At 36.2% G+C, this 25,152-nt stretch overlaps 1 protein-coding gene across 1 annotated transcript in view; it reads left to right on the top strand.

The window, feature by feature from the left end:
* The window catches only part of LOC110543889 (uncharacterized), a 288,801-nt gene that overhangs the window by 165,827 nt on the left and 97,822 nt on the right, over positions 1-25,152 (top strand). Inside the window, 2 exon segments of the mRNA XM_060375459.1 lie at positions 17,228-17,294; positions 17,441-17,514. Of these exon segments, the coding sequence (XP_060231442.1) occupies positions 17,228-17,294; positions 17,441-17,514 (141 nt within the window).

Raw genomic sequence — 25,152 nt, 5'->3', positions numbered from 1 at the left:
ACCTGATCCTGATAAGCTAGGGTCAGATAGAAGGGGAGTAGGACCTCCCATTTCAGTGGCCAAATAATTTTTATCCATTTTTATTCATTTTTGGGAATTTCATAAAATATGTTTTGATCTTATTCATCACCCTCTGACAACTCCTTTCTTATCCAACATCATCCCACCTCTCACCCCTTACATTGCTGTTCTCCTACACCCAACTTTATGTTCTTTAAACAAACAAACAAAAACAAATCTATTATAGCTATTGATGACAGAGATTCTTGAACATGTGACTTTCCAGTAGAGTTTTGTCAACCTACCAGGGTCTACACCTTTAAATAAAACTGGTTTTTCTTCTTTCAGTAGCTACCAATTGCCGGGTAGTTCCTCAGCTAAGGGTAGAACTTTGTGTCTACCCTTTCTCCATACTAGAAATTTTTCTGGTTTGAGCTTGTACAAGTCTTATAAATGCTGTCATCAATTTTGAATTTAAAAAAAAAGAAGAAAGTAGGAAAAATCAGCCTTACTTTCTTTAAGACAAAATATAAACCTATAAAAAGCAAGATTTCATGTCATTAATGTAAAGATATACACATAAATACAATAGAGAGGGAAAAAAGTAAATCCAAGGCGAGTAAGGTGGCTTATCAGGTAAAGGTGTCTGTTACTATGGCTGATGATATGAGTTCACTCCCTGGGACCCATGACTTAAAAGAGAATTAACTCCCACAACACCTTTACTCATGTACATGCATGTGGCTGCACATCATGTAAACACATACATATACACACAATCAATAAATTCAATCTGATAAGATAGAAAAGAAGTACAAAAAGTGATCTATATAAATGCTTCCAAAAGAAACTCAATGAAAAATGTAGTCTTTCCACAAATGGTACTGGAGTAACTGAAAATATATAGTAAAATTTTAGGCGCAAAACACAGACTTTGACCTAAACATCACCCCTTATATAAAAAGTAACGCAAAATGTACAAAATTCTAAATGTAAACCATAAAAATTTTAGAAAATCACTTTTAAGATAAAATGATTGGTTTAGAGAACTAGGAAAACATTTCTTAAATTTGTCATGTAAAAGACAGTCCACATATTAGATAAAGTGGATTTGTCAACTTTATAGACTGTTGTTTGATAAAAAAGATTGATTAAGGCATATGTGGAAGAATAATTATAACCCAAAGTTGTGATCTAGGACAAAGATGTAGAGGAATTTTAATTTAATTTAATTTAATTTATTTAGTTAGATATTTAGTTGTTCACTTTACATCTCAGTCATAACCCCTTTCCTCTTCTCCTCCAAGTCCTTCCCTCTATTTCTCCTTTCTCCCTCTATCCCCACTCTCCTGTCCCTCAAAAAAGGGATGCCCCAACACACACACACACACACACACACACACACACACACGAATCCACCCCAGGGTATCCAGAATAATCAAGACTATGTACTTCTTCTTTTATAGTGTCCTGTCAAGGCAGACACACAAAGGTGACGTGATTGAAAGGCATGCAAGAGAGACCATGTCTGAGACAACCCCCAATATCCTTTCTAAGGGATCCACATGGAGGCTAAACTGCCCATTTGGTATATATGTATAAAGGGCCTAGGTCTAGTCCAAACATGGTCTTTGATGCTTCAGTCCCCATAAGTCCCCTAAGTTCAGGTTAGTTGGGACTGTTCTTCTTTTTATGGAGTTCTTGTCCCATCCTGGTCCTTCTATCCTTTCCCCCTCCCACTCTTCTACAAGTCTTCCTAAGCCCCACACAGTGTTTGGCTGTTGAGTCTTAATTTCTGTTTTGTTCCTTTGCTGGGAGGAGCCTCTCAAAGGAAGCCATGCTAGGCTCCTGAATCTGGAAACCAGGCTGCTCTGGCGAGGAATCACACTGAAAGCCCTAATCCTGTGTGATGGCTAGAATACAGATATACCTTTACTACACACCTTTAATCCCTCTGGCTGCAATACAGACAAGGCCTTTGGTATACACCTTTAATCCTAAACAGTGATCTAATTGATGGCCAGACAACTGTGACTAATCAGAGACCTATTTGACAGAGTGAGTCACAGATAGGACACATTCCACTCTCTCAAGAACAAACAGAACAAAAGGCTACTTAAGAACAGTGCTTGGAGAAAGATGAGATTGTATGGATCAGTACAGCAGAGTGTGGGAGTACAGTACAGAGTCAGTTGAGTTCAGTGAAATGCAGTGGTGTTCAGTTGAATTCATCCTGTTCTGTTCAGTGTTATTTAGTTCTGTTCAGCTTATACAGTCAAATGCAGTCAGTGCAATTCAGTTCATGTTGTTCAGAGGCAATTTTTCCAATCAGAGCAATTCAGTCAGAAACCTAGAGAAGCCAGATTTAATCAGTCAGCTTGGGGAGGAGTTTGAGGCAGAAAACCTGAGTTGAACCAGCCAGCCAGAATTCAGAAAGAATTAGAAAAAGGAAAGCTTATTCAACAGTAAGTCTCAGAGGCCTAAAACATTCTAGGCCTAAATTAGCAGACAGAGGCTGGAAGTTGAAGCCTTCAAGGTCTGGGCTTGATTAAAAGATTAGATTGTATGAAGGCTAGAAGCTTCCAGGCCTAGGTTTAGGAATATTTAGAAATTCTCTGGGCTCAGCCCAAGCCATCTATTCACAAAACTTTGATATGGCTCTCATCTCCTCCCTTCATCTGAGGAATAAAAGCAACATTTACACAAGTATTTATAATATAAAAAAATTAAAATTAAAGAAGTAAACTTACAATGAATTCAAATGAGAAAATAAATAATATGGAAAACATGTTGGTAATATAATAAACTAAATATCCAATCACCTTAAGACCCAGAAGTTATACCTTTGGGCATTTTTCAAAAGAAATGAAAATGTATGTGTACACTAAAATTTTTGCTACTAACATTAACAAATGCTTTATCCATAACTACCAAAACCTGAAAACAACCCAGACCTTTTGGTACTCATAATATTTCACATAAATATGAAGAGAATTTTACTAACTATAAACATTTTAAATAACTATGAATAAATTTGTGTAATATTCTCAAGCATTTAAAAGTTACAGAAATGGACAATGCATTAATCTGGATTATGGAGAGAAGAACAATACAGAAAGCAAGTTGACTAGAGTTGACAGAAGAGCAATTAGAGCAGAGCTTTGTGTTGACAACTCTCTGCTATATCTTGATTGTATTGGCCCAGTAGCTCTCAAACTTTGTAATACTTAACACTTTAGTGCACTTCCTCATGTTTAGGTGACCATCAACCATAAAATTATTGCCATTGCTACTTCTTAATTGTAATTTTGCTACTGTTAGGAATCATAATATAAATAATTATATGCAGATATCCAATATGCAGCATCTGTGGTGATTGAGACTCTTAGGTTAAAAACCAGTGTTATAGATTCACTGATTTTTTTTTAATTTGATACTATAGTTGAACAAGAAAGTTGTCTTTCCTGCTATACTGTTTAGCCAATTTTGATAAAACACCATGAACATAGTTGGTATAAGAGACTGGGCTGATTATTTTCTATGATCTAGAGAGCATGAGAGTCAATCCAATGTTATTGTATATTTCTCAAATGAGTTGAGAAAGTCAGTGTTATTGTAAGGTAGGCACAAATCTGAATATGCCACGGGGCTTCCAAGAACCTTTCATTTGTTATATCTTAAAATCTTAATATCATTGGCTATACAGAAATACAATCAGTTAGACCCAGTGAATATTATTATTTTTTTTTACTATTTTGCAGTCTAAAATTTCATTGGCTTTGCCCTCTAGGGTTTGGATTTAAAGGAGAGGTACACTCAAAATGAACTTTCTTTTGGAATACTTAAAATAAGTATTTTTTAATACTTTGTTAATTTAAAAATTGAATATTTTATCCAAATTGTAGTGAATAAAAAGAAAGATATTTTATGAAGGCAGTGAAAATTTTAAACCTTTTTAAACAACTATATGGTGCAAAGAAATTAAAAGGTCAGGATAAAAAGTCATTCCCCCCAAAGTAGTTATTATTAAAACATAGTATATTCATCCTCATTTTTACTTTTACTAAAACCAAGCTTAACATTATTTTTACCACTTGGAAAAATATAACAAGGAAAAGTATAAATTAGTTCAGATAATTTTTAATATCTATATATAAATGGAGTTTTAAAATGTTATAAAATAAAAGGAGTCAGTAGAAATGTTTGCAGAGGGGTTTTGAGTTCAGATATTGGAATAATCAGTTATCAATATAGTTGGTATGAGTCACCAGCTTCTCTGAAATTCCTGTAGATGTTTCCTCAAAAATAAATGAATAAATACATGAAAAACTGGCTATGTGTGAAATGAGAAATGTGAGTTCAGGTGTTTATATCTTAAAGTGCAGTATCATGGGGATGTATGAGAACTACATACATGACAGAGGGTTTTTTTTTTTTTTTAATTCAGGCTGATGAGATTCTTTGCTGTTATATCTTTTTCTGATTGGTGAACTGACTTGATTTTAGTGCTCGCCTATAAAATCTTCTTTTATTATTTTTTTAATATTAGTTATAGTTTGTTAACTTTGTATCCCAGCTGTATCCTGCTCCTTTATTCCCTCCCAATCACACACTCCCTCCCTCATCTACTCCCTGCCCCTTTCCAAGTTCACTGATAGGGGGGACCTCCTCCCCTTTCATCTGACCCTGGTTTATCAGATATCTTCAGGACTGGCTGCAAAGTCCTCCTCTGAGGCCTAGCAGAGCTGTATCTCCCTGGGGGAGGGGGAGATAAAGAGCCTGCCATTGAGTTCATATCAGAAATAGTCCCTGTTCCCCTTATTAGGGTACCCACTTGGATACTGAGCTACCATGGGCTACAACTGAGCAGGGGTTCTAGGTTACATCCATACATGGTCCTTGGTTGGAGAAACAGTTTCATAAAAGACCCCTGTGCCCAGATATATTTGGTCTTTGTGGAGCTCCTGTCCTCTCCAGATCATATTGACTCCCCCTTCTTTCTTATGATTCTCTGCACTCTGCCCAAGGTTTGGTTATGAGTCTTAGTATCTGCTTTGATACACTGCTAGGTAGAGTCTTTCAGAGGCCCTCTGCAGTAGGCTCCTGTCTGTTACTTGTTTTCTCCTACATCCAATGCACATTCCATTAGTCTTGCTAAGTGAGGATTGATCATCTTACCCCCGGGTCCTCTTTCTTGTTTATCTTCTTTAGGTGTATAGATTTCAGTATGTTTATCTTATCTTATAGGTCTATAAAAGTGAATATATACTCTGTGTGTCTTTCTACTTTTGGAATACCTCACTCAGGATGATCTTTTCTAGGTCCCACCATTTGCCTGCACATTTAATGATTTCCTTGTTTTCAATTGCTGAGTAGTATTCCATTGTGTAAAAGTACCAAAATTTCTGTATCCATTCCTCCATTGAGGGACATTTGGGTTGTTTCCAGGTCCTGGCTATTACAAATAAAGCTGCTACAAACATGGTTGTGTTCTATGGATAGTTTGACTTATTAATTATATGCTTTAAAGCATCTTAAAATAGCATTTAATGTTTTTTTTTTTTTTTTAGTATAGGTGACTCATGAGGTTAATTGTTTTCACATGTCTCTCAGCTTTTAGTCATAGCATTCAATTTTTTAATCTTTTGACTCTTCCGTATACTTTAATTGTTTGAGAATTTTAGACATATATGTATATATAGGATACCCAGTACTTCTTTTACAAGGAAATAATTAATGTTACAAAAAGTGACAAATCAGTTTTAGAAAAATTAATAGCTGTGTTTTTGCCTAAAGCAACGGAAAGATGTAGTCATTTTTTGATGAATCTGACAGTTTTAAGGTTATTTATTTAGCCACCAAATCAAAAGTTTGAAGAACATGAACACAGCAAAAATTGACTGTGCAAAAGCCATCATTTACAAGTAGATCTAAATATTTAGCCATTTTAACAAAATTCTGAGCTTAGAAAAATATTTTAATTAATTTTTATAAATTAGTTTATTTACTTTGTATCCCCATTGTAGCCACCTTCCTCATCTGCTCCCAATCTCACTCACCCTCCCTCCCTCCCTCATCTCCTCCCATACCCCTCCCCAAGTCCACTGATAGGAGTGGTCCTCCTCTTCCCTCTGACCCTAGCCTATCAGGTCTCATCCAGACGGGCTGCATTGCCTTCCTCTGGGGCCTGGTAAGGCTGCTTCCCCCTCAGGGGGATGTGATCAAAGAGCCAGCCACAGAGTTCATGTCAGAGACAGTCCAGTGTTCCCATTAATAGGGAAACCACTTGGACACTGAGCTGCCATAGGCTACATCTGTGCAGGAGTTCTAGGTTGTCTCCATACATGGTCCTTGGAGTATCAGTCTCAGAAAATACCGCTGGGCCCATATTTCTTAGTTCTTTTGCTCTCCTTGTAGAGCTCCTGTCCGCTTTAGGTTTACCTATCTTCCCCTTCTTTCATAAGATTCCCTGTACTCTGCCCAAAGTTTGTCTATGAGTTTCAGCATCTGCTTTGCTAGCTTGCTGGGTAGTCTTTCAGAGGCCCTCCGTGGTAGCCTCCTGTCCTTTTGCCTGTTTTCTCCTTCTTCCTGTATCTGTCCCATTTGCCTAGAAAAATATTTTGAAACAAAATATACCAGGTCGATATCTGGCAGATGGCGCTGAGAGGAGGGTGGCCAGTCAAACTGGATGCCCTCCGTGGCTGAGTGGGATGGTGAGTGTTGACAGCCTGAACTTCCCCAGATGCCACAGGGAATAAAACACTAAGCTAGGAGATCTGTAGAAGCAGGAACTCAGTTTATTAAATTAAGCAGCCCCTTTTATAGGTTTGAGTCAAGGGGCAGGATTAAGGAAGTGAGGTAAGATAATGTAGAGGGCAATGTGAAGTAGTGCAAGGAGAGGTGGGTCAGCGACAAAACTCCACGTAACAGTTGCCAGGCAGGGTTGATTTTAAGGCGGATATGCTGAGTCACTTTTGCCTGGAAGTGGTGCCTCTTAAATCAGAAGCTAAAGTCAGGTCTCCAAACTCGAGCCAGGCTCAGGTAGGTGCAGCAGGCCTTATCAGGCCCAACAAAAAATAGAAAACTGAATTTTAATATATTTTACTGAAAAGCCAGGAAGTTCTATCTGAAACGGAGACAAAGCATGAAAACATTTCTCTTTTTCTCTTACCAACTAATTTAAATTAACTATTACTTAAAATTAATACTATTATAACAGGCATTTAAAATCTGTTTGGGGTGGAAACTATCAATTTCTTATTTAAATCTACACAGTAAGGAAAACCAGGATGAAATTCTGGTATGTATGATTCCACCATGTCTGTTTCCTCTAATTGGAGCCTGATTCTTGTTTGACTCTACATAAGCATGTATGGTGGCTCATATATTTAAATTCTTAGTTCACAGTTGGTGGTACTGTTTGGAGGAGGTTATGGAACCTTTCAGAGCATTACTAGAAGAAACATATGACAGGATGAATTTTGAGGCTTTTATATCCTGGGCCCACTTACTGTTCTCTTTCTGTTTCTTGTGAGTAGGTTGTAATGTGATCTCTATATCCACCTGTTCTTACCACCTTACTGTTTGTGTCTTTTCTGACATGAGGATCTCTATACCTGAAACTTTAAGGCAAAGAAATCTTTCTTAGCTTGTATTGATCATAGTATTTTATCACTACAACAAAAAAATAACTAATACAGCATGTTAATTATAAGGCATATTTCCTGAAGTTTTGTTTTTCTTCTTCAAAGGCATAGGGTTATTGCTCCTTCCTCCCTTTTCTCCACTCATGCCCCTCCCCCACTCCACTGATAAGGGAGGTCCTCTTTCCCTTACATGAATTATTCTTTTTTAAACTAATTAATTAATTGCAATTTAGTCATTTTGTATCCTGGCTGTAGCCCCCTCCCTCATCTCTTCCCATTCCCATTCATCCTCCCTCTTGTCTCCCTAAGCCCCTTCATTGTCCACTGTTGGGGAGGACCACCTCTCCTTCTATCTGAGCCTAGCCTATCAAGTCTCATCAGGTCGGGCTGCATCATCTTCCTCTGTGAACTGGCAAGGCTGAAACCCCCAAGTGGGAGGTGATCAATGAACAGGCCACTGAGTTCATGTCAGAGACAGCCCCTGCCCCCCTTACTAGGGAACCCACTTAGAAACTGAGCAGCCTCTGGGCTTCCTCTGAGCAAAAGGTCCTCTTCATTCATGGTCATTGGTTGGAGTATCAGTCTCTGCAGGCCCCCTGGGAACAGGTTTTTAAAGAACTCAAGAAGATAAACAGCAACTTACCAAGTAATCCAATTAAAAATGGGATACAGAGCTAAACAAAGAATTCTCAACAAAGGATTGAATGGCAGAGAAACATTTTAAGAAATGCTCAGTGTCCTTAGTCATCGAAGAAATGCAAATCAAAATGACCCTGAGAGTCTGCCTCACACACATCAGAATGGCTAAGATCAAAAACTCGAGGGATGATGCATGCTGAAGAGGTTGTGGAGAAAGGGAAACCCTCCTCCATTGCTAGTGGGAATGTAACCTAGTACCACCAATTTGGAAATCAATCTGGTGCTTTCTCAGACAATTAGGAATAGTGCTACTTCAAGATCCAGCTATACCACCCCTGGGCATATATCCAAAAGATGCTAAACCATACAACAAGGATGTTTGCTCAGCTATGTTCATAGCAGCTTTATCATAATAGCTAGAAGCTGGAAACAACCTAGATGTCCCTCAACTGAAGAACAGATAAAGAAATTGTGCTACATTTACATGGTGGAATACTACTCAGCAATTAAAAACAAGGAAATCATGAAATTTGTAGGCGAATAGTTGGAAACTGAGTGAAGTAACCCATGAGCAGAAAGACACACATGGTATATACTCACATATAAGTGGACATTAGCCATATAATATAGGATAAACATACTAAAAATCTATAGCCTTAAAGAAGCTAAACAACAAGGAGGACCCTAGGGACGAAGTTGCAACCTCCTTCAGAAAGGCAAACAAGATAGACATCAAAAGTGGGAGAAGACAAGGAACATGACAGTAGCCTTCCACAAGGGGACTCTGAAAGATTTTACCCACCAGGGTATTGAAGGAGGTACTGAGACTCATAGACAAACTTTGGGCAGAGTGTAGGAAACCTTATGGAAGAAGAGCAAGATAGAAAGACCTGGAGGGGACAGGAACAACACAAAGGGACCAACAGAGCTAATGAATTGTTCTTGCACCATCCAAACTGTCATCTCAGGAAAAGATCTGGTATGATTAGCACATATTCATATAATGTTATATACAGAATGTGTATATGTGTTTAGCGTATTCCATTGCCAGTTACAAATGCATTTCCTTGAAAGGCAAACCAAAGTAATTAGCATTGATTAAACATTATTAAAAGCAAGCATTTTAAATGTGAAAATAGAACCATGAATTGAGGTTATCAGAAAAAAAGCATAAAAGGAAATTAATAAAAAATTAAAAGCTGCATTTGAAATAATGATAAATTCAGAGGAATCTGATTTATCTGTTACTTTCATTTAAGAAAATTCTATCTGTGAAATGTAAAATTTATACATTTCTAAATTAATGTAATTGTTATTGTGTACCTAAAATAACATTAAGCAAAACTCAGTCTGTTTCTAGGATTCCTGATAATAACTGAATAGCAATCATTTGACAAATTTATTTATAGCTTTTAAAAATCTTTTTATTATTATCACTTATTACAAATTATTCAATGTACCCTGGCTGTGTCTCCCTCCCTCTTCTCTCCCTATGCCCCTCCCCTAGTCCACTGATAGGAGAGGGTCCTCCTCCCCTTCTGTTTGACCCTAGCCTATCAGGTGTCAGCAAGGAGGAGAGGAGGGAGGGGCTACAATTGGGATACAAAGTGAATAAACTAATTAATAAAAATAATTTTAAAAGGAATAATTCATTAGTATTTTAATGTTTCAAAAGCGATAGAGAAAAATTTCAACAATAATAAAATATTTTAATACTTAAGTTGTAAATGCAGAAAACTTTAATTTTTGGATTTGTTATTTTTGTCATCTTATTATTTTCCCCAGTGTTTTTCCAATTAGCCAACTTATACCATTATATCTGCTTTCATTTTAACCTCTTTCAAGAAAATTTCCAAAAATTGTGGATATAATTTATAATTACAGCATATGCTAAGCCCTAGAATGACTATCCAGCACCACAAATATATAAATATATAATAAAGGCAAAAAAAATCTCACAAATAATTTACAACGTTTTGTAACGAAAGAGTAGAAAGCATTAAACACTTTCAGTTTACTATTAAACTGAAATATGTATTTAAATCTGCATCCATAATTCTGTTTTGGTGGTTGAATGTCTTAGGGCTTTTATTTTTGTGAAGAGACACCAGGACCAAGGCAATACATATAAAGGAAAGCATTCAGTTGGGGCTGACTTACAAGTTTCAGAGTTTTAGTTCATGGTCATCTTGGCAGGGAATATAGTGACATGAAGGGAGACATGGTGCTAGAAAAGTAGCTGATAGTTCTACATATGAATCCACAGGCAGCAGGAAAATAGGATACTCAGCTGGCTTGAGCCTTTGAAAACCAAAATTTCACCCTCAGTGACACACTTCCTCTATTATGACTTCACCTATTCTAACAAGGCCACACCTCCTAATCCCCCTCAAGTAGTGGCATTCCTTGAACATCAAGCACTCAGATATATGAGCCTATAGAGGCCATTCTTATTCGAACTATCACATTCTACTCCCTGGCATTGAGGCTTATATCCATATCATGATGCAAAAAACAAACAAACAAACAAACAAAAAAACATTAAGTCCAAGTTTAAAAGTCCCCTTAATCTATAACACTCTTAACACTGTCTAAATATTCAAAGTTCAAAATCTCTTATGAAAGTCATGGCAATTTCTTAAGTCTAATCCCTGTAAAATCAAAATAAAAATGCAGATCAAATACTTCTAACATACAATGGCATGCAATATACATTAGCATTCCAAAAAGGAGGAAAGAGGACATAGTGAGAAAATACTGGACCAAAGCAAAACAAAAAACTAGTAGGGAAAACTTCACACTCTGAATCTCCATGAGGGATGTCAAAGTGCCTTTCAGATCTCCAACTCCTTTCAGCTTTGCTATTTGCAACACACTTCTCTCTCTTGGGCTGGTTCCACATCCTCTTTTCAGCTTTCCTTAACATCTGGCATCTCCAACATTTTGGAGTGAAATCTCCAGTGAAACCTAGGCTTTACTTAGAGCTTCACACAATGGCCTGTCTGGGCCTCTATGCAGGAACACCCCTGACATATCCCTGGCCTCAGCAACTTTCCTTAGCCACAGAGAAAGATTCTACTACCCCTTTTCCGTATCTTTGATTTTAAATTTGGCTGAAGCTGCTAAGTTCTTCTGCCTGATGTGGCTGGAACTTGGCAACTTTCTTTAAATACATTTTTACCAGCTTTCTGTTTTCTATAGTTTCCTTCACTGCTTAAGCTTCTCTTTTATTGAGTGAGTGAGTGAGAGAGTGAGTGAGTGAGTGAATGAGTGAGTTACTGATTGATTGACTGATGGCAGATTAGAAGCTTACCTCATGTGTTATTGTCCTGAGGTCCCCACTCTCTTTTTTTCCATTTAGTATCAGGCTTTACTTCAACCTTGAGCTCTGGGCTTAGCTGCATTACACTTCCTGATGTTCCTTTTTCCTCCAACAGTGTATTTTGTATTTTGCCTTGTTCAGCTTGCTCCTTTTCATTATAGATCTGTATAAGTGTAACCACTAATACCAAATTATAGTCAATACTAACTAGAATGCCTTAAAAAAAAAATCTCCTTTGCCAGTGCCATTAATCCAAAATTCTTCAGTTTAACCTCAGGCAGGTTTATTGGACAATGGCAGAAAGCATCCACACTCTTTGGCAAAATACCACAAGAATGGTCTCTAGGACACTTACTAATTTTTTTTGAAACCTCTTAAACCAGACCCACATAGTTCAAATCACCCTCAGAGCCACTCTCATATTCTGCATTGTTTTCTGCACCACTACCTTCTATGCTACTATTATGCTCCATGAAGCCTTGCTCACAGTATTCAACTGCTTTCCTAATACAAAGTTCACATTCTACCAACAAGCAGCATGGTCAAGCCTGTCCCAGAAATACCCCACTACTCCTGGCACTAACTTGTCTTAATTAGGATTTCTATTGCTGTGGTAGAACACCATGAACAAAAGCAAGTTGAGGAGGAAAGGATTTATTTGGCTTACACTTCCAGATAACTGTTCATCACTGAAGGGAGTCAGAATAGTAACTGAAACAGGACAAGAATATGGAAGAAGGAGCTGATGTAGAGGCTGTGGAACACTATTTACTGGTTTGTTTCCCATGACTTACTCAGCCAGCTTTCTTATAGATCCCAGGACCATCAGCCCAGGGACAGTACCATGCACAATGGGCTGGGTCCTCCTCCACTGATCATTAATTAAGAAACTTCTCAATAGGCTTGCATACAACCTGATCTCACTTTCTCAATTGAGGCTCCCTACTTTTGATGACACTAGCTGTGTCAAGTTTACCTAAAGCTAGCCAGGAGGGTGAGTTAGTATCATAACAGAAGAGTCCTGAGAATATTTTTGAGTAATATGTTATTGAAAATGAACATTAAAAATTCACCAGGATTCCCATGTTATTGGAAGGCAAGGCTAGAGACCCCATACAAGCGAGAGGAAGTGCTGGCCTCATAGGAAGAAATCTACCAGAGTTCTAAACAAGTTATCTCAGTGAAGTTATCCTATGATTTCCTTGCATTTGCTTCATTTTTTTTCCTTTAAAATTGTAGCACTATTGTATAAAAAAAATATATGAAGAAATTAACCCTCTTCCCATTTTGTAGTTTGGCCAAATTGTAACAAAGTTGGTTTTTAAACCAACTTTAGTTTCCTAATTTCTTTTTTTTAAAAGTTTTCTGTATTTTTATTTCCTAAATATTGGGTGATATTTTGATTCAAAATACTAGAGCAAGCTATTAAAAAATCATTCAAGGAAGCAGTCAACATTGAATCCAATTCTACATAACTTTACATTACTTAAATTCTACTGAATCATTTTATTTTATTTCTTTTTTTAATTTTTTATTAATTACACTTTATTCATTTTGTATCCCCCATAAGCGCCTCCCTCCTCCCCTCCCAATCCCACCCTCTCTCCCCTTTCTGCATGCATGCCCCTCCCCAAGTCCACTGATAGGGGAGGTTCTCCTCTCCTTCTTTCTGATCTTAGTCTATCAGTTCTCATCAAAAGTGGCTGCATTGTCCTCTTCTGTGGCCTGGTAAGGCTGCTCCCCACTCAGGGGGAGGTGATCAAAGAGCAGGCCAATCAGATTATGTCAGAGGCAGTCCCTCTTCTCATTACTATGTAACCCACTTGGACACTGAACTCACAATTTCTTTTAAAGTACGGGGAAAATAGACAAAAGATTTGTGGGTCTAAGTGTCTTGTAACAAATGTGTTTTTAAAATTAATTAAAACAAACACAGTCCCTTTAAAGTAAATTACACTGTATATTTGGCTGACCATAAACCACTTAATGTTAATTTATTTATTTTTTTAATCTCAACAGAGAAGAGGCCCAGAACTTTAGGTCCAAAGGCCTAGGCAAGAATAAACTGGGTAGTCAATTAATTGATTAGATGTGATATAAAAATTTAAAGAAATGGTGAAAATAGAGAAAGGAGATTAATTCATTATGGTCTTATTGGAAACAGGAATAGATAGTTCCTGTAATCCTAAATCTGTTTTTGGTTTACTGATATTACTTTGGGTTAAAGTAGAGAAAGAATTGGGTCAGGGGACCAGAGTTCTACATAATTAAGCAGTCCTGGTATAGGTGTGATTCAGTTCTGATATTGCAAGGTATTCTGAAGAAGCCCTTAACATTGACATCATTTGAGGAATAAATGTGGTTCTTGGGTGATAATTCCTTCTGCTCTAGGATGTACCTTATACTTACTGATAACTATCCTTATGGCAGGTTCAGGGATTGGGGAGTGCTTAGTCTTGTGAAGGTCTCATGATCCTGGAATGCAAGTTGACTGCAGACTTAAGCAAAGTTTTGTCTTTTGTTCTCACTTGCTTTCTTGCAGAGGACCTGGGTTCTGTTCACAGCACCCACATGGTGCCTTACACCACATGGTTACATCAATAACTACAGTTCCAAGGGATCTTATACCTTCCTCTGAGGTCCATGGGCACCAGACATGCAAGTGAAGCACATACATACATTCAGGCAAAACACTCATACACATCAAATAAAATAAAACTAAGAAAAAATTATAAAGAAACCTTGGATACCTATTAAATGATAAGGGTTGAGGAAATAATTTGTTATGGAGGACAAAAATAGAAATACCAAAAAATATGGTTTCAAAGCATGTTAATCTGTGTGTATAAGAAATACCACTTAGTATCTACTTATTGAGGACAGTGCCATAGCATAGATATTACCACCATCTATTTATTGGCATAATGTAAAGAATCTTCTTCAGAAGTTCTAAGCTTAACAATCCAAGCCAAATAGTGAAAGAGGGCAGTGTTTCTTGGTCATTTGGATAAGATCAAGAGAGAAACTGGGCAGAAGACTGGGAAAATAAACTATTTTCTATACAGGCAAGAAGGTGTTCAGACCATAAGGCAAACACCACTTCAATTGATAGTAGAGTTGTAACTGTGTTATTAATATGGCAGATAATGTCCATTTTAATTGTTGCAATGAAAGTTAAATGTATCTGTCTGCCTTCTGGGGAAATGATTTTTTCGGGATATCCTATATAAATCTTCAAGTGAAACCTCTTTCTAATTCGTTCAATGTTTTGAAAAGTATTCTTGTACTTGAAAGTAGGAAGTAAGCTTTTTGGTATTTCATCATAAGCTCAGTTCATTTCTTCCTCAGTAAACTGCCAAGACTATACACCCTAATAAACAAAACTATCAGTGGGTTATAGTTATATTACATATAGTCTGCATTATTGTGGGACAAATATGCAGGTTATTTTTCACATATAATCAACAATATTAATACATATTTTATTAAGTGAAAAATAGATGACTTCTTGAAAAATATAAAGGAAAAATTAAAGGTCTTTATTTTAACACAATTATAATGCAATTATTCAGGGTTTCAACATAGTTTGGCAATTCTTTCTCTGTATTCTCCTGACAACAATGCTTGACTAAAGATGATTATCTCAACATAGGCACTTTGTAAGGCCAAAATATTATTTGTCATAGTATATGCTCTGCGTATGGAAGGGTATATGGCAAACAATGTCCATTTTAACTCTTAAATTGGAAATTAAATATAAATGTCTACTTCCTGGGAAATGATTTTTAAATTACTGTTATGCCAAAATAGCCTATTTAAATTTCAACATCTGGGATGTAAAGGAATTTTAATCCAGCAACATGGATATTCTGGCAAGGAATCACATCCAAAGATCTAGGTCTGTGTGATCTGGCTGGAAAGACACACTTTTTTAAATTAAATTTTTATTTTTTTACATTAATTACATTTTATTCACCTTGTATCTCAGCTGTAGCCCCCTCTCTCATTCCCTCCCAATCCCACCCTCCTTCATTTCCCTGCCCCTCTCTATGTCCACTGATAGGGGAGGTCCTCCTCCCCTTCCATCTGACCCTAGTTTATCAGATCTTTTCGGGACTGGCTGCAATGTCCTCCTCTGTGGCCTAGCAAGGCTGCTCCTCCCTTGCAGGGGCAGGGGGGAGGTCAAAGAACCAGCTACTGAGTTCATCTCAGAGACAGTCCCTGCTCCCCTTACTAGGGAAACCCATTTGGATGCTGAGCTGCCATAGGCTACACCTGATCTAAGGTTCTAGGTTGTATCCATGCATGGTCCTTAGTTGGAGAATCAGTCTCAGAAAAGACCCCTAAACTTTTTTTAAGTGCTAGAATTCTTTCATTTAGATAAAAGTAATGAATGAGGTGTATTTCACTGGATATAAAGCCCAACAAATATCATTTTACAGTACTGAACCAACATGGTCATGAGTTTTGTTTTGGATGTACTGAGTATAAGATGCTCTGCAAGTTATCCCAGTAAGGAGGGGAAACGAAAGCTTTTACTAATGCTCGAGCCTTTACTTTATCATCCTGACATGTACAGCCAGGCTCCTTGATACTATTCTTTATGCTTTCTGTTTTCATTAACTCACTTCAAGTGTTCTCTAACCCCTTGTCCCATCCACCCCCAACGTAAAATAATTTTCAGGGTTACCGTCTGGAGAATTTTCAGACGGTAACCCTGAAAATTATTTTACGTTGCTAAGTCCAACAAACACTTTTAGACTTTATTTTACTTGACATTTCCTTATTTTCATCATACCATTATTCCTTTTCACTTTTTCAAGATTGGCCTATTTTTCAAGATGTTTAAGTTTCAGTTCTTTAGGAACCAGCTCTAGGTAAAGAGATAGTAAATTCTATCCACTATGTTTATTTTCATTTAAAAAACATTCTTACAATTAATTTAATAAATATGATGAGCCAATATTATGGAATCTTTTCAATGGTTCCACTTTTCTGAGTGTTTTTCTAGATAACCTTTTATCAGATTATTACTAAATGTATAGATTTTTATTTTTAATTTCAAGATTACTAGGCTTATATTTTCTCATACCTTTAATAGTTCTAAAGTATCTTTTCCCTCATGAATCACAAATATTACAACCTAGCAATAATCAGATTTCCTTTTTATGCTGGAAGAAATTGTGATTCATAAAAATAGTGACTTGGTAAACATGGGCAGATTTATGGTGACCAGAACTTAGTAAGTTCTATAAATATGTTGGGAGATGTTCAACCTTGTGTCAATTCATGACACTATCTTACAAATTTGATGAGTTGCTTATATGATATAAAGGACACAAGGAATAAAATACTGTGTATCAAAATATGCTCTGTGATGTTCATATGCTAAACAATTTTATCCTTAGATGTTTTAAAAGCAATGAAGTTTAAAATTGATTGATACCTGTAATCATCATTTTATATGAAACAACTAAAGATTTAGTTACATGTTAAGTGCTGCTATCGCTGATCACTTTGCTGGACTTCAATGATATATTTTTGTCTACTTTGAATGCCTTAATGATAGTGAGGGCTATTTGCATATTTTGAAATAATTCTGTATAATCATTAATTTAAGAGTCTGTTGTTACCATCGCTGGTTTAATAAATGCATGGTCCATTGGCTTTGCAGAAAGCTATTTCAAGTGCGTGCTAAGCAAACTGCATTTTTTAATAAGCAGTCTAGAAAAATGTTTGTTACAACACTGGTGAACTGGCTTCTTAGTTCTCCATTTTGAGTTGTAGCTTTTGCTCTTAAATCTTTTGCTTACATTTTTTTATTCTTTCCTAGGACACCAAGGCTGCTGGTTTCATATACCTACCAGAATTTCTAATTGACTTAGCTCCACATTGCAGAAGAGACCAGTAAGTAATAATAGACTTTTAAATTTAGAATTCAAATCAACGCTCTAAAATAGAGCTATAACAGGAGCTCATTTTATAATTTTAAATTCTTGTAGTTCATTCCCTGACCGTTCAGACTAGTAGTGTTTGAGGATTTTACTGTGAATAGAACTTATATTTAGATTAACATAATAGTTAAACTACTCTCAAACTATGATAGCAGTCTAACTTATTATTGACCTGTATTTAACTATAAACTCTTTTAAAATATGAATATTTTATGTAATATAATATCTCTTTATTTTCAGAAGTCTTTCTAAAATTTACCATAATTATAATTTTGCAAGTCAAAGCTGTTCATTTTAGGTATTATAAAATTAACATGTTAGAGGGATGTCAGTATATAATTAGGAAACAAACTATAAGCTAAATATTATATTACTGTAATATATTAATTATAATTATAATACTATATAATGAATAATGTAACTATTTAGAAATAACTGGATGACATACTTTTTTAAAAAAATATAAGTCAGATTCTTATTATAGAATACCTGGACTTACCAGAATTCAAAAGAGATGAACAGACTTCAGAAAATCAAAGGAAGAGATAATAAATCCAATTAAAATGGTATAAAAATAGGTTACGTGATGCAAAGTTAGTAACTGGCATACATTATTGGTAGTGATAATGATGCTATTTATTATTTCTTAAGTATATTAAAAGACAGAAAAACTTTGAAATAAATTAGAAAACATCACACTGAAGAAGTGTTATATGTATCAATAAGATTAAATAAATGGCTATTAAAGAAGGTGATATAATTTCCATCTTTTTATATTTTAAAATGTCTACTGAATAGTTAAGCATTCATGATTAAGAAAAGAGTAGGAAAAAAAAAGAAAAGAGTAGGAAAAAGTTCTAGTTTGTAGCTTTCAAGGTATAAAGACTTAGCTACTGTTAATGTAGACTTATGATTGTTGTTAGTATTTACATGTGCAGTTAGTATTGTAATTTGCATTATTTTGCATATCTGGCCTATGAGGTACAGGTGTGATTTATCTACAAGTGACAGAGTTGAAGACAGAAAGCTAGTCTTTTTCTTTCTTTTTTTATTTTTCCCTCATATATTACAGGTTGATTGCAGTTCCCCTCCGTCTTCTTTCCCCAGTTTCCCCCACCTTCCTTCTTCCTCAGATTCACCTCCTACTACCCACCTTCAGAAAAGAGAAGGCCTCCCAGGGACATCAACTAAACACAGCATAACAAGTTACAGTTAGAGTAGACACCTTCCTTTGTATTAAGGCTGGATGATGCAACCAGAAAGAGGAAAATGGTCTCAAAGCAAGCAAAAGGGTCAGAGACAGTCCCTACTCCCACTGTTAGGAATCCCACAAGAACACCAAGCTACTCAGACATAATTATTTCTTGTTTAATGTCTTCTTTTCTTTTATTTATTTTTTATTTACTTTATAACCTGGTTGTAGCCACATCCTTCCTCCTCTTCCAGTTCTACCTTCCCCCCTCTGCCTTCTACTATTCCTCAAAAAAAAAAAAAAGGAAGCTCGCATTGCCATCCACCCTAGCTCATCAAGTTGAATCAGGACTGAGCATCTCCTCTTCCCCTTTGGTCTGTCAAGGCAGTCCCATCAGGGGAAGTGATCAAAAATCTGGTAAGTGAGTCCGTGTCCTATATAGTGCCCACTTCTCTTACTAGAGGACCCACATGAGGCCTAAGTTGCCCATATCTACATCTTTGTAGAGGGCCTAGGTTCTGTTAGCACCTGCTCCTTGATTGATGCTTCAGTCTCAGGAAGCTCCTCTGGGCCCTGGTTAGTTGTCTCTGTCAATCTTCTTGTCGTGCTCCTGTCACCTTCAGGAGCACCTTCTCTTTCCTCCCTCTTTTCCACAAGACTCTCTACACAATGGCTAATTTTTGGCTGTGAGTCTCAGCATCTTTTTTTGAGGCTCTGTTGGGAAGTCTCTCAGAGGACTACTGATAGGTTCCTTTCTGCAAGTTTAGCAGAATATGTTGTTCATAGTGTCAGGGTTTTACACTATCTGATAGGGTGGGTATTGGGCTGGGCCAGACATTGGTTGGGCATTCCCTCAATCTCTGCTCTGTCTGCTCTATCTGCTCTAAACTTATCCCTGCACATCTTGTAGGCAGAGTCAATTTGGGGGTTGAAGTTTTTGTGGGTGAGTTTGTGTTTCCTCCCTCTACTACGAGACTAGTCTAGTTAGAGGGTGTCCTATTCAGTCTATATAGCTTCTGCTACTAGGATTCTCTGCTTGAGTCCTTTGCATATCTTCCCAGGAGCCTACCATGACTTAGTTCTCCAGATTGTCACAGAGATACCACCAACCTCAGTTTCTTTTTTTTTTTTCTATAGCCCTTCTGTCCTCTCAAACCTACTGTGCCCAGATCTGATCTCTGTGTTCCTTCTCCTACTGTGTTCGTTCTCTTTGACCAGCACCTCTGTCTATTCTGTCTCTCCTTCCAAGTTATATTTATACATCCTCCCTTGGAACCTTCTTGTTACCTATCTTCTTCGTATCTATGCCTCATAGCCATAATTTATATACAGAAGACCTAGGACAAACTCCTACAGGATCCCTGATCTCTGCAAGCTCCCATGAATCCTGGACAGTTGATTCTGGCAGGGGGCAGGGAGGCATGTTCTTATTGTGCCCCTGACCCCTCTGATTCCTCCAATCCTCCTTTTCACTCCTCAGCAAGAATCCCCAAAGTCCTCCTAATGACTGCCTGTGGGACACTGCTTATGATCCTATCAGTTGCTAGATGAAGTCTTTCTGGTCTCTTTGATGCTGATTATGCTAGGCTTCAATCCCAGAACACTACAGGCAGGACAAACTGTAGGTCAAAGGTATTGTGGCTGGGTTGGTGTCCCAATCCCTCCAATTAAGGCTATGCCTGGCCATCTTTAGAAAGCCAGTCTTAATTTAAAATTAGAAAGGAGTTAAGTTACTCAAAGCCTGAGTCACTTGGACATCAAAGTACATTTTAAAGAGAATAAACACATAAATAAACTATATAGATCCAATCTCTGAAAATATACTTTCAACTTTTATATGTTGTTATCACACATCCTCTGAACTTGAGTTTTTATTTATTCTTCTCATTTTATGCTCTTTTCATTTCAGAAAATAGAAACCAAACATTATGATGAAAAAAAAATCACTCAAAGAACAAACTTTTCTTTTTTTAAATCAGTGTTTCTAGTTTGATAAGGTACCCTGCATAAAAAGAACAAATATGCAACTCCACTACTCCTGGACTTGGTACAGATGTTACTATTGCCATACACTAAGAGACTATGAAGAAAATATTTATTTATGGAATGAGGTTTTCTGAGAAGCACATAACAAGAAGGCATCTCAAGCTATATAAAAAATAGCTTGAAAAGGGAAATTAGATTGATTTTTTTTTCTTATGGTTGTCAGTGGCTTCAGAGTTTAAGATCCAGCCAAATAGGAAGAGACAGGAAAGTAAAAAATGAAAACTATCAACAGACAAATACAAACATTTCAGATTCTTCATAAGCCTTAAGTGATAGATTGTTTTACTTGACTTTATTTAAGTACATATAAGCAAAATGAACTGCATATGCATAAGTAGACCAGGTCTTCATATCATAGTTCTCAAATATCTCCTGCATCCTTCAAGCAACCCTCACAAAATAAACCATTTGATTAATTCTTCTGACTTTGATTAATTCTTCTTCTTATGTCATTTACTAAAGTTTATAACTATAAACACAGTAATTGCTAGACATATATATATATAATTCTTCTGACTTTGATTAATTCTTCTTATGTCATTTACTAAAGTTTTTGTAATTGCTAGACATATATATTTCAAGTACCAAAACTTAGAAATTTTTTATAGCTGAAAAGACCTAAATTTCTTGGATACTTATTTAAAGAAACTCAAAATTCAAAATCAGGTTTGATTATAGTTTAAGGTACTATCAAATCAAAGAGCTTATAAACTGAGAAACTATTAAGTACGAAAATGTAGAACACTAGTTATAGGCCAGACTTCAAGAAAACGAATTTTCTACATAGAGAAGTTATTTTGTCTGAAGTAAAAGTTATATTATTTATCAGCATTAATTCCCATCATTTTGTTGTTTTGTGGCATTTTCTTGGACCTTCATTTTATTATTTCTCCTGACATGTTTATTTATTCCTTGTGAGCTCTTGTGTGTGTGTTTATGAAAGAGTAAAACAACTTGATGGTTTGTGGAAAGTGAGAAAAGCCCAAAGGCCATCACAGAAAAAAAAATTAAAGAGGAAGAAGAAGGTCTTCTGAAAGGCTCCACCTGACAGTATACTGTCAAAGCAGATACTGAGTCTCATAGCCAAACTTTGGGCAGAAAGCAGGAAGTTTTATGGAAGAAGAGGAAGGACTTGGAGGAGTCAGGAACACTATAAGTAGACCAACAAAGCCAAAATACCTGAGCCCAGGGGTCTTCGCAGAGACTGATGTGCCAACCAAAGATTATGCATGAAGAGTACTTAGAAACCCTGCTCGGATGTAGCTGATTGGCAACTCAGTCTTCTCCATGTGGGTGTCTGCGTAAGGAGAGCAGGGGTTGCCTCTGTCATGAACTTGGTTGCCTGCTCTTTGATCATTTGCTAATAGCTATGTGGCCTTGTAGGCTACAGATGAAGAGAATCCAGGCAGTGCTGATGAGACTTGATAAGCTATGGGTAGATGGCAGAGGAGAACTTCCCCTTTAGGTAGACTAGGGAAAGGGGATTGGGGGGGAGAGGAAGGGAAGATGGGAGTAAGAGGAGTTGAGGGAGGGGACTTCAATCATGATATATAATACATAAATTGTAAAAAATAATTAATAAAAGAAAAAAGGAATACACAATTCACATTATGAAATAATCCTTCAGAAAAATATCTGAGCTTTAAAAAAAAGAGTAAGCTTCTTTTTAGATGAAGTATTTGTTAAGTTTGTTTACAATATATCACTTAGAAATGAAGAGGAATAACACTCAACTTTTGAAATTATATTTATTGTGGGAAGAATGTTATATTTTAGATTGATGACTTAAGTAAACAATAAGGGATAACCCATTTTCACCATAATTGTTATTTTATTCTTCTCCAATTCTCTTTTTTAGATAAGCTAAAATTTCTAATTTGTACTATAACATTTGCTTTGAATTTCAGTAGTGCTTTATGCTATAAGACATTGTTTAATGTCCATTGACAGACAATGTTAAGTTTTTTTTATTTAAAGAGGCATACAGTAGCCTCATAAATTCTTTGTCAGCTACAACATATTTATATTTATGAAGAACAAAGCACAAAAATATAATGACTTAAAACACTTAAAATTGGGGGAAGAGAACACTGAAACATAAAATATTTGACCATGATAAATCTTCTAACACTGGTATGCAAAGAATAGTCACTAAATTTGATTTAAAAAAAAAAAAAGCTGAATACCAAACAAGATATTTCCTTATGTGAGTCACTGGATGTTTTCTTTTTAGTGAAAACATTCAAGTAGTGTCATACCAAGACTTCAGAAAGTTGTGCATCAAATATTAGACCTAATAGCACAGGAAACACGGGAGAAAACTGCTTTTTGATAAAGGTCATCTCTTCTTGATGCAGCAAAAGTACATTATTATTTTTTTAAGATTTTGAGAACTAGGTGGACTATGATCTATAGCCATCCTGTCCAGAACATGCCTGGTATCATCAGCATATGTTCATGTGAGGAGCTAGTTCTTAAGAATGATTGTTTGTGAATTTATACATAAAATAGTTTTGTGTACAGACACAAACTACAGAAGTATTTTTATAATGATAGTTTTTATCCTTTCTGGAGTTATTCCACAGAAGCACTATTCTTCAAAGGTTTTAGAAAAAACTAGATCTGCTGCATATTAAAACTACAGTGTGATGGCTGTATACTTTGCCAAATTATAAAAAGTAGTCTTTGGGAAATGATTGGCTACCTCCCACTGCTAGGTACTAAGGGAGGGACATGGGTGGGGCAAGGAGAGGAAGGGAGGCTGGGATATGAAGGAGATGACAGAGGGCTCTACAGCCAGGATACAAAATGAATAAATTATAATAAATAATAATTATAAAAGAAGAAAAGAAGTAATTTGGGTATAAGCTTTCATGTGTACTTATAGACTTATTTTTTAAAAGACTTCTAAAAGAGGATTTTTTGTTTGGTTTCTTTTGCTTTGTTTTAATCAAGGCTAACACCCCTATTTTGCATAGAAGTAAGATTAGATGTTTTCTAACAGTTCCTGAGAATATTGCCTGGTACCAAGTAACATTTTAACATATATATTGAATGGACAAGAATCAAACTAACTGTAAATTCATACTAATTGAAAATAATGCCATAGTAAATGAAATAGTACAAGGATGATCCTTTCTTGCTAGAGTAAAATAAAATTGCAGAATCAAGGTAATTATAGAAAAAAACATTTTGTATGAAATTGGATATCAGAAAACGGCTTTCTAAAGTGAATTTTAAAATCCACAAGACAGCAATCAGCAGCTTATATTGCAAGGAACATAATCAAATTATATTCATTTTACTAGAAATACTATAATAGGAACTATGCAAGAGTTTGGTTTTGATCAAAAGAAACTCAGTGTTATAAATATCCTGTAATATTACAAAGTGCCTTATATTACATCAATTGTATTCAAATTGATGTACTCAGGGTTCTGTTTTAACAGAACATTTTTAAAAATCTTCACTATTTAGTCATTCATTTTCTACTTGAAAGTATAAGTTTTGTACATGGAAATCTAAACCATGAAATACATTAATTAATGAATGAGAGGTACATAAAACTTTCTGTTAGGGGAGGACCTACTCCTCTTTCGCCTGACCCTAGATTATCAGGTATCTTCATGCTTGGCTGCAAAGTCCTCCTCTGTGGTCTAGCAGGGCTGCTCCTCCCTCGGGGGGAGAAGCGGGATAGTCAATACCAGCCATTGAGTTCATGTCAGAAATAGTCCCTTTTCCCCTTACTAGGGTATCCACTTGGATACTGAGCTACCATGGGCTACATCTGAGCAGAGGTTCTAGGTTATATCCATACATGTCCTTGGTTGGAGATACAGTCTCAAAAAAGACCCCTGTGCCCAGATATATTTGGTCCTTATGGAGCTCTTGTCCTCTCCAGGTCATACTAGCTCCCCCTATCAGTGGACTTAGAAAGGGGCAGGGAGAAGATGAGAGAGGAAGGGTGGGAATGGTAGGGAATGAGGGAGAGGGATACAGCTGGGATACAAAGTTAATAAACTGTAACTAATATTAAAAAAATAAATAAATTTCTGTTAATTCTACTATCATTAAATACATAAAACCATAGCCTACAAGCAAAGAATGAGAATTTGGATTATATTCATATGTAATTTGTAGTGATATTAATGGGTATGTTAAGCTAAGTTAGATTCTCAGAAAATTTTTATTTTTCCAGCAAGGCATAATTTATATATTGTTAGTATTCAAGTACTGCCTTTCTTTCCAGACAGTTAGGTAAAATGTAGGTAGGTAAATATATGACAGATAGAAAATATATAGATATATGGATAGATATGAATTATTTCATAGGCAAAAGCACATCATTTGCTA

Source organism: Meriones unguiculatus, chromosome X (genome assembly GCF_030254825.1).
Source record: "Meriones unguiculatus strain TT.TT164.6M chromosome X, Bangor_MerUng_6.1, whole genome shotgun sequence".
Classification (NCBI taxonomy): Eukaryota; Metazoa; Chordata; class Mammalia; order Rodentia; family Muridae; genus Meriones; species Meriones unguiculatus.
The sequence above is the reverse complement of the archived record's forward strand: the minus strand, read 5'-3'. Positions and strand labels throughout refer to the sequence as shown.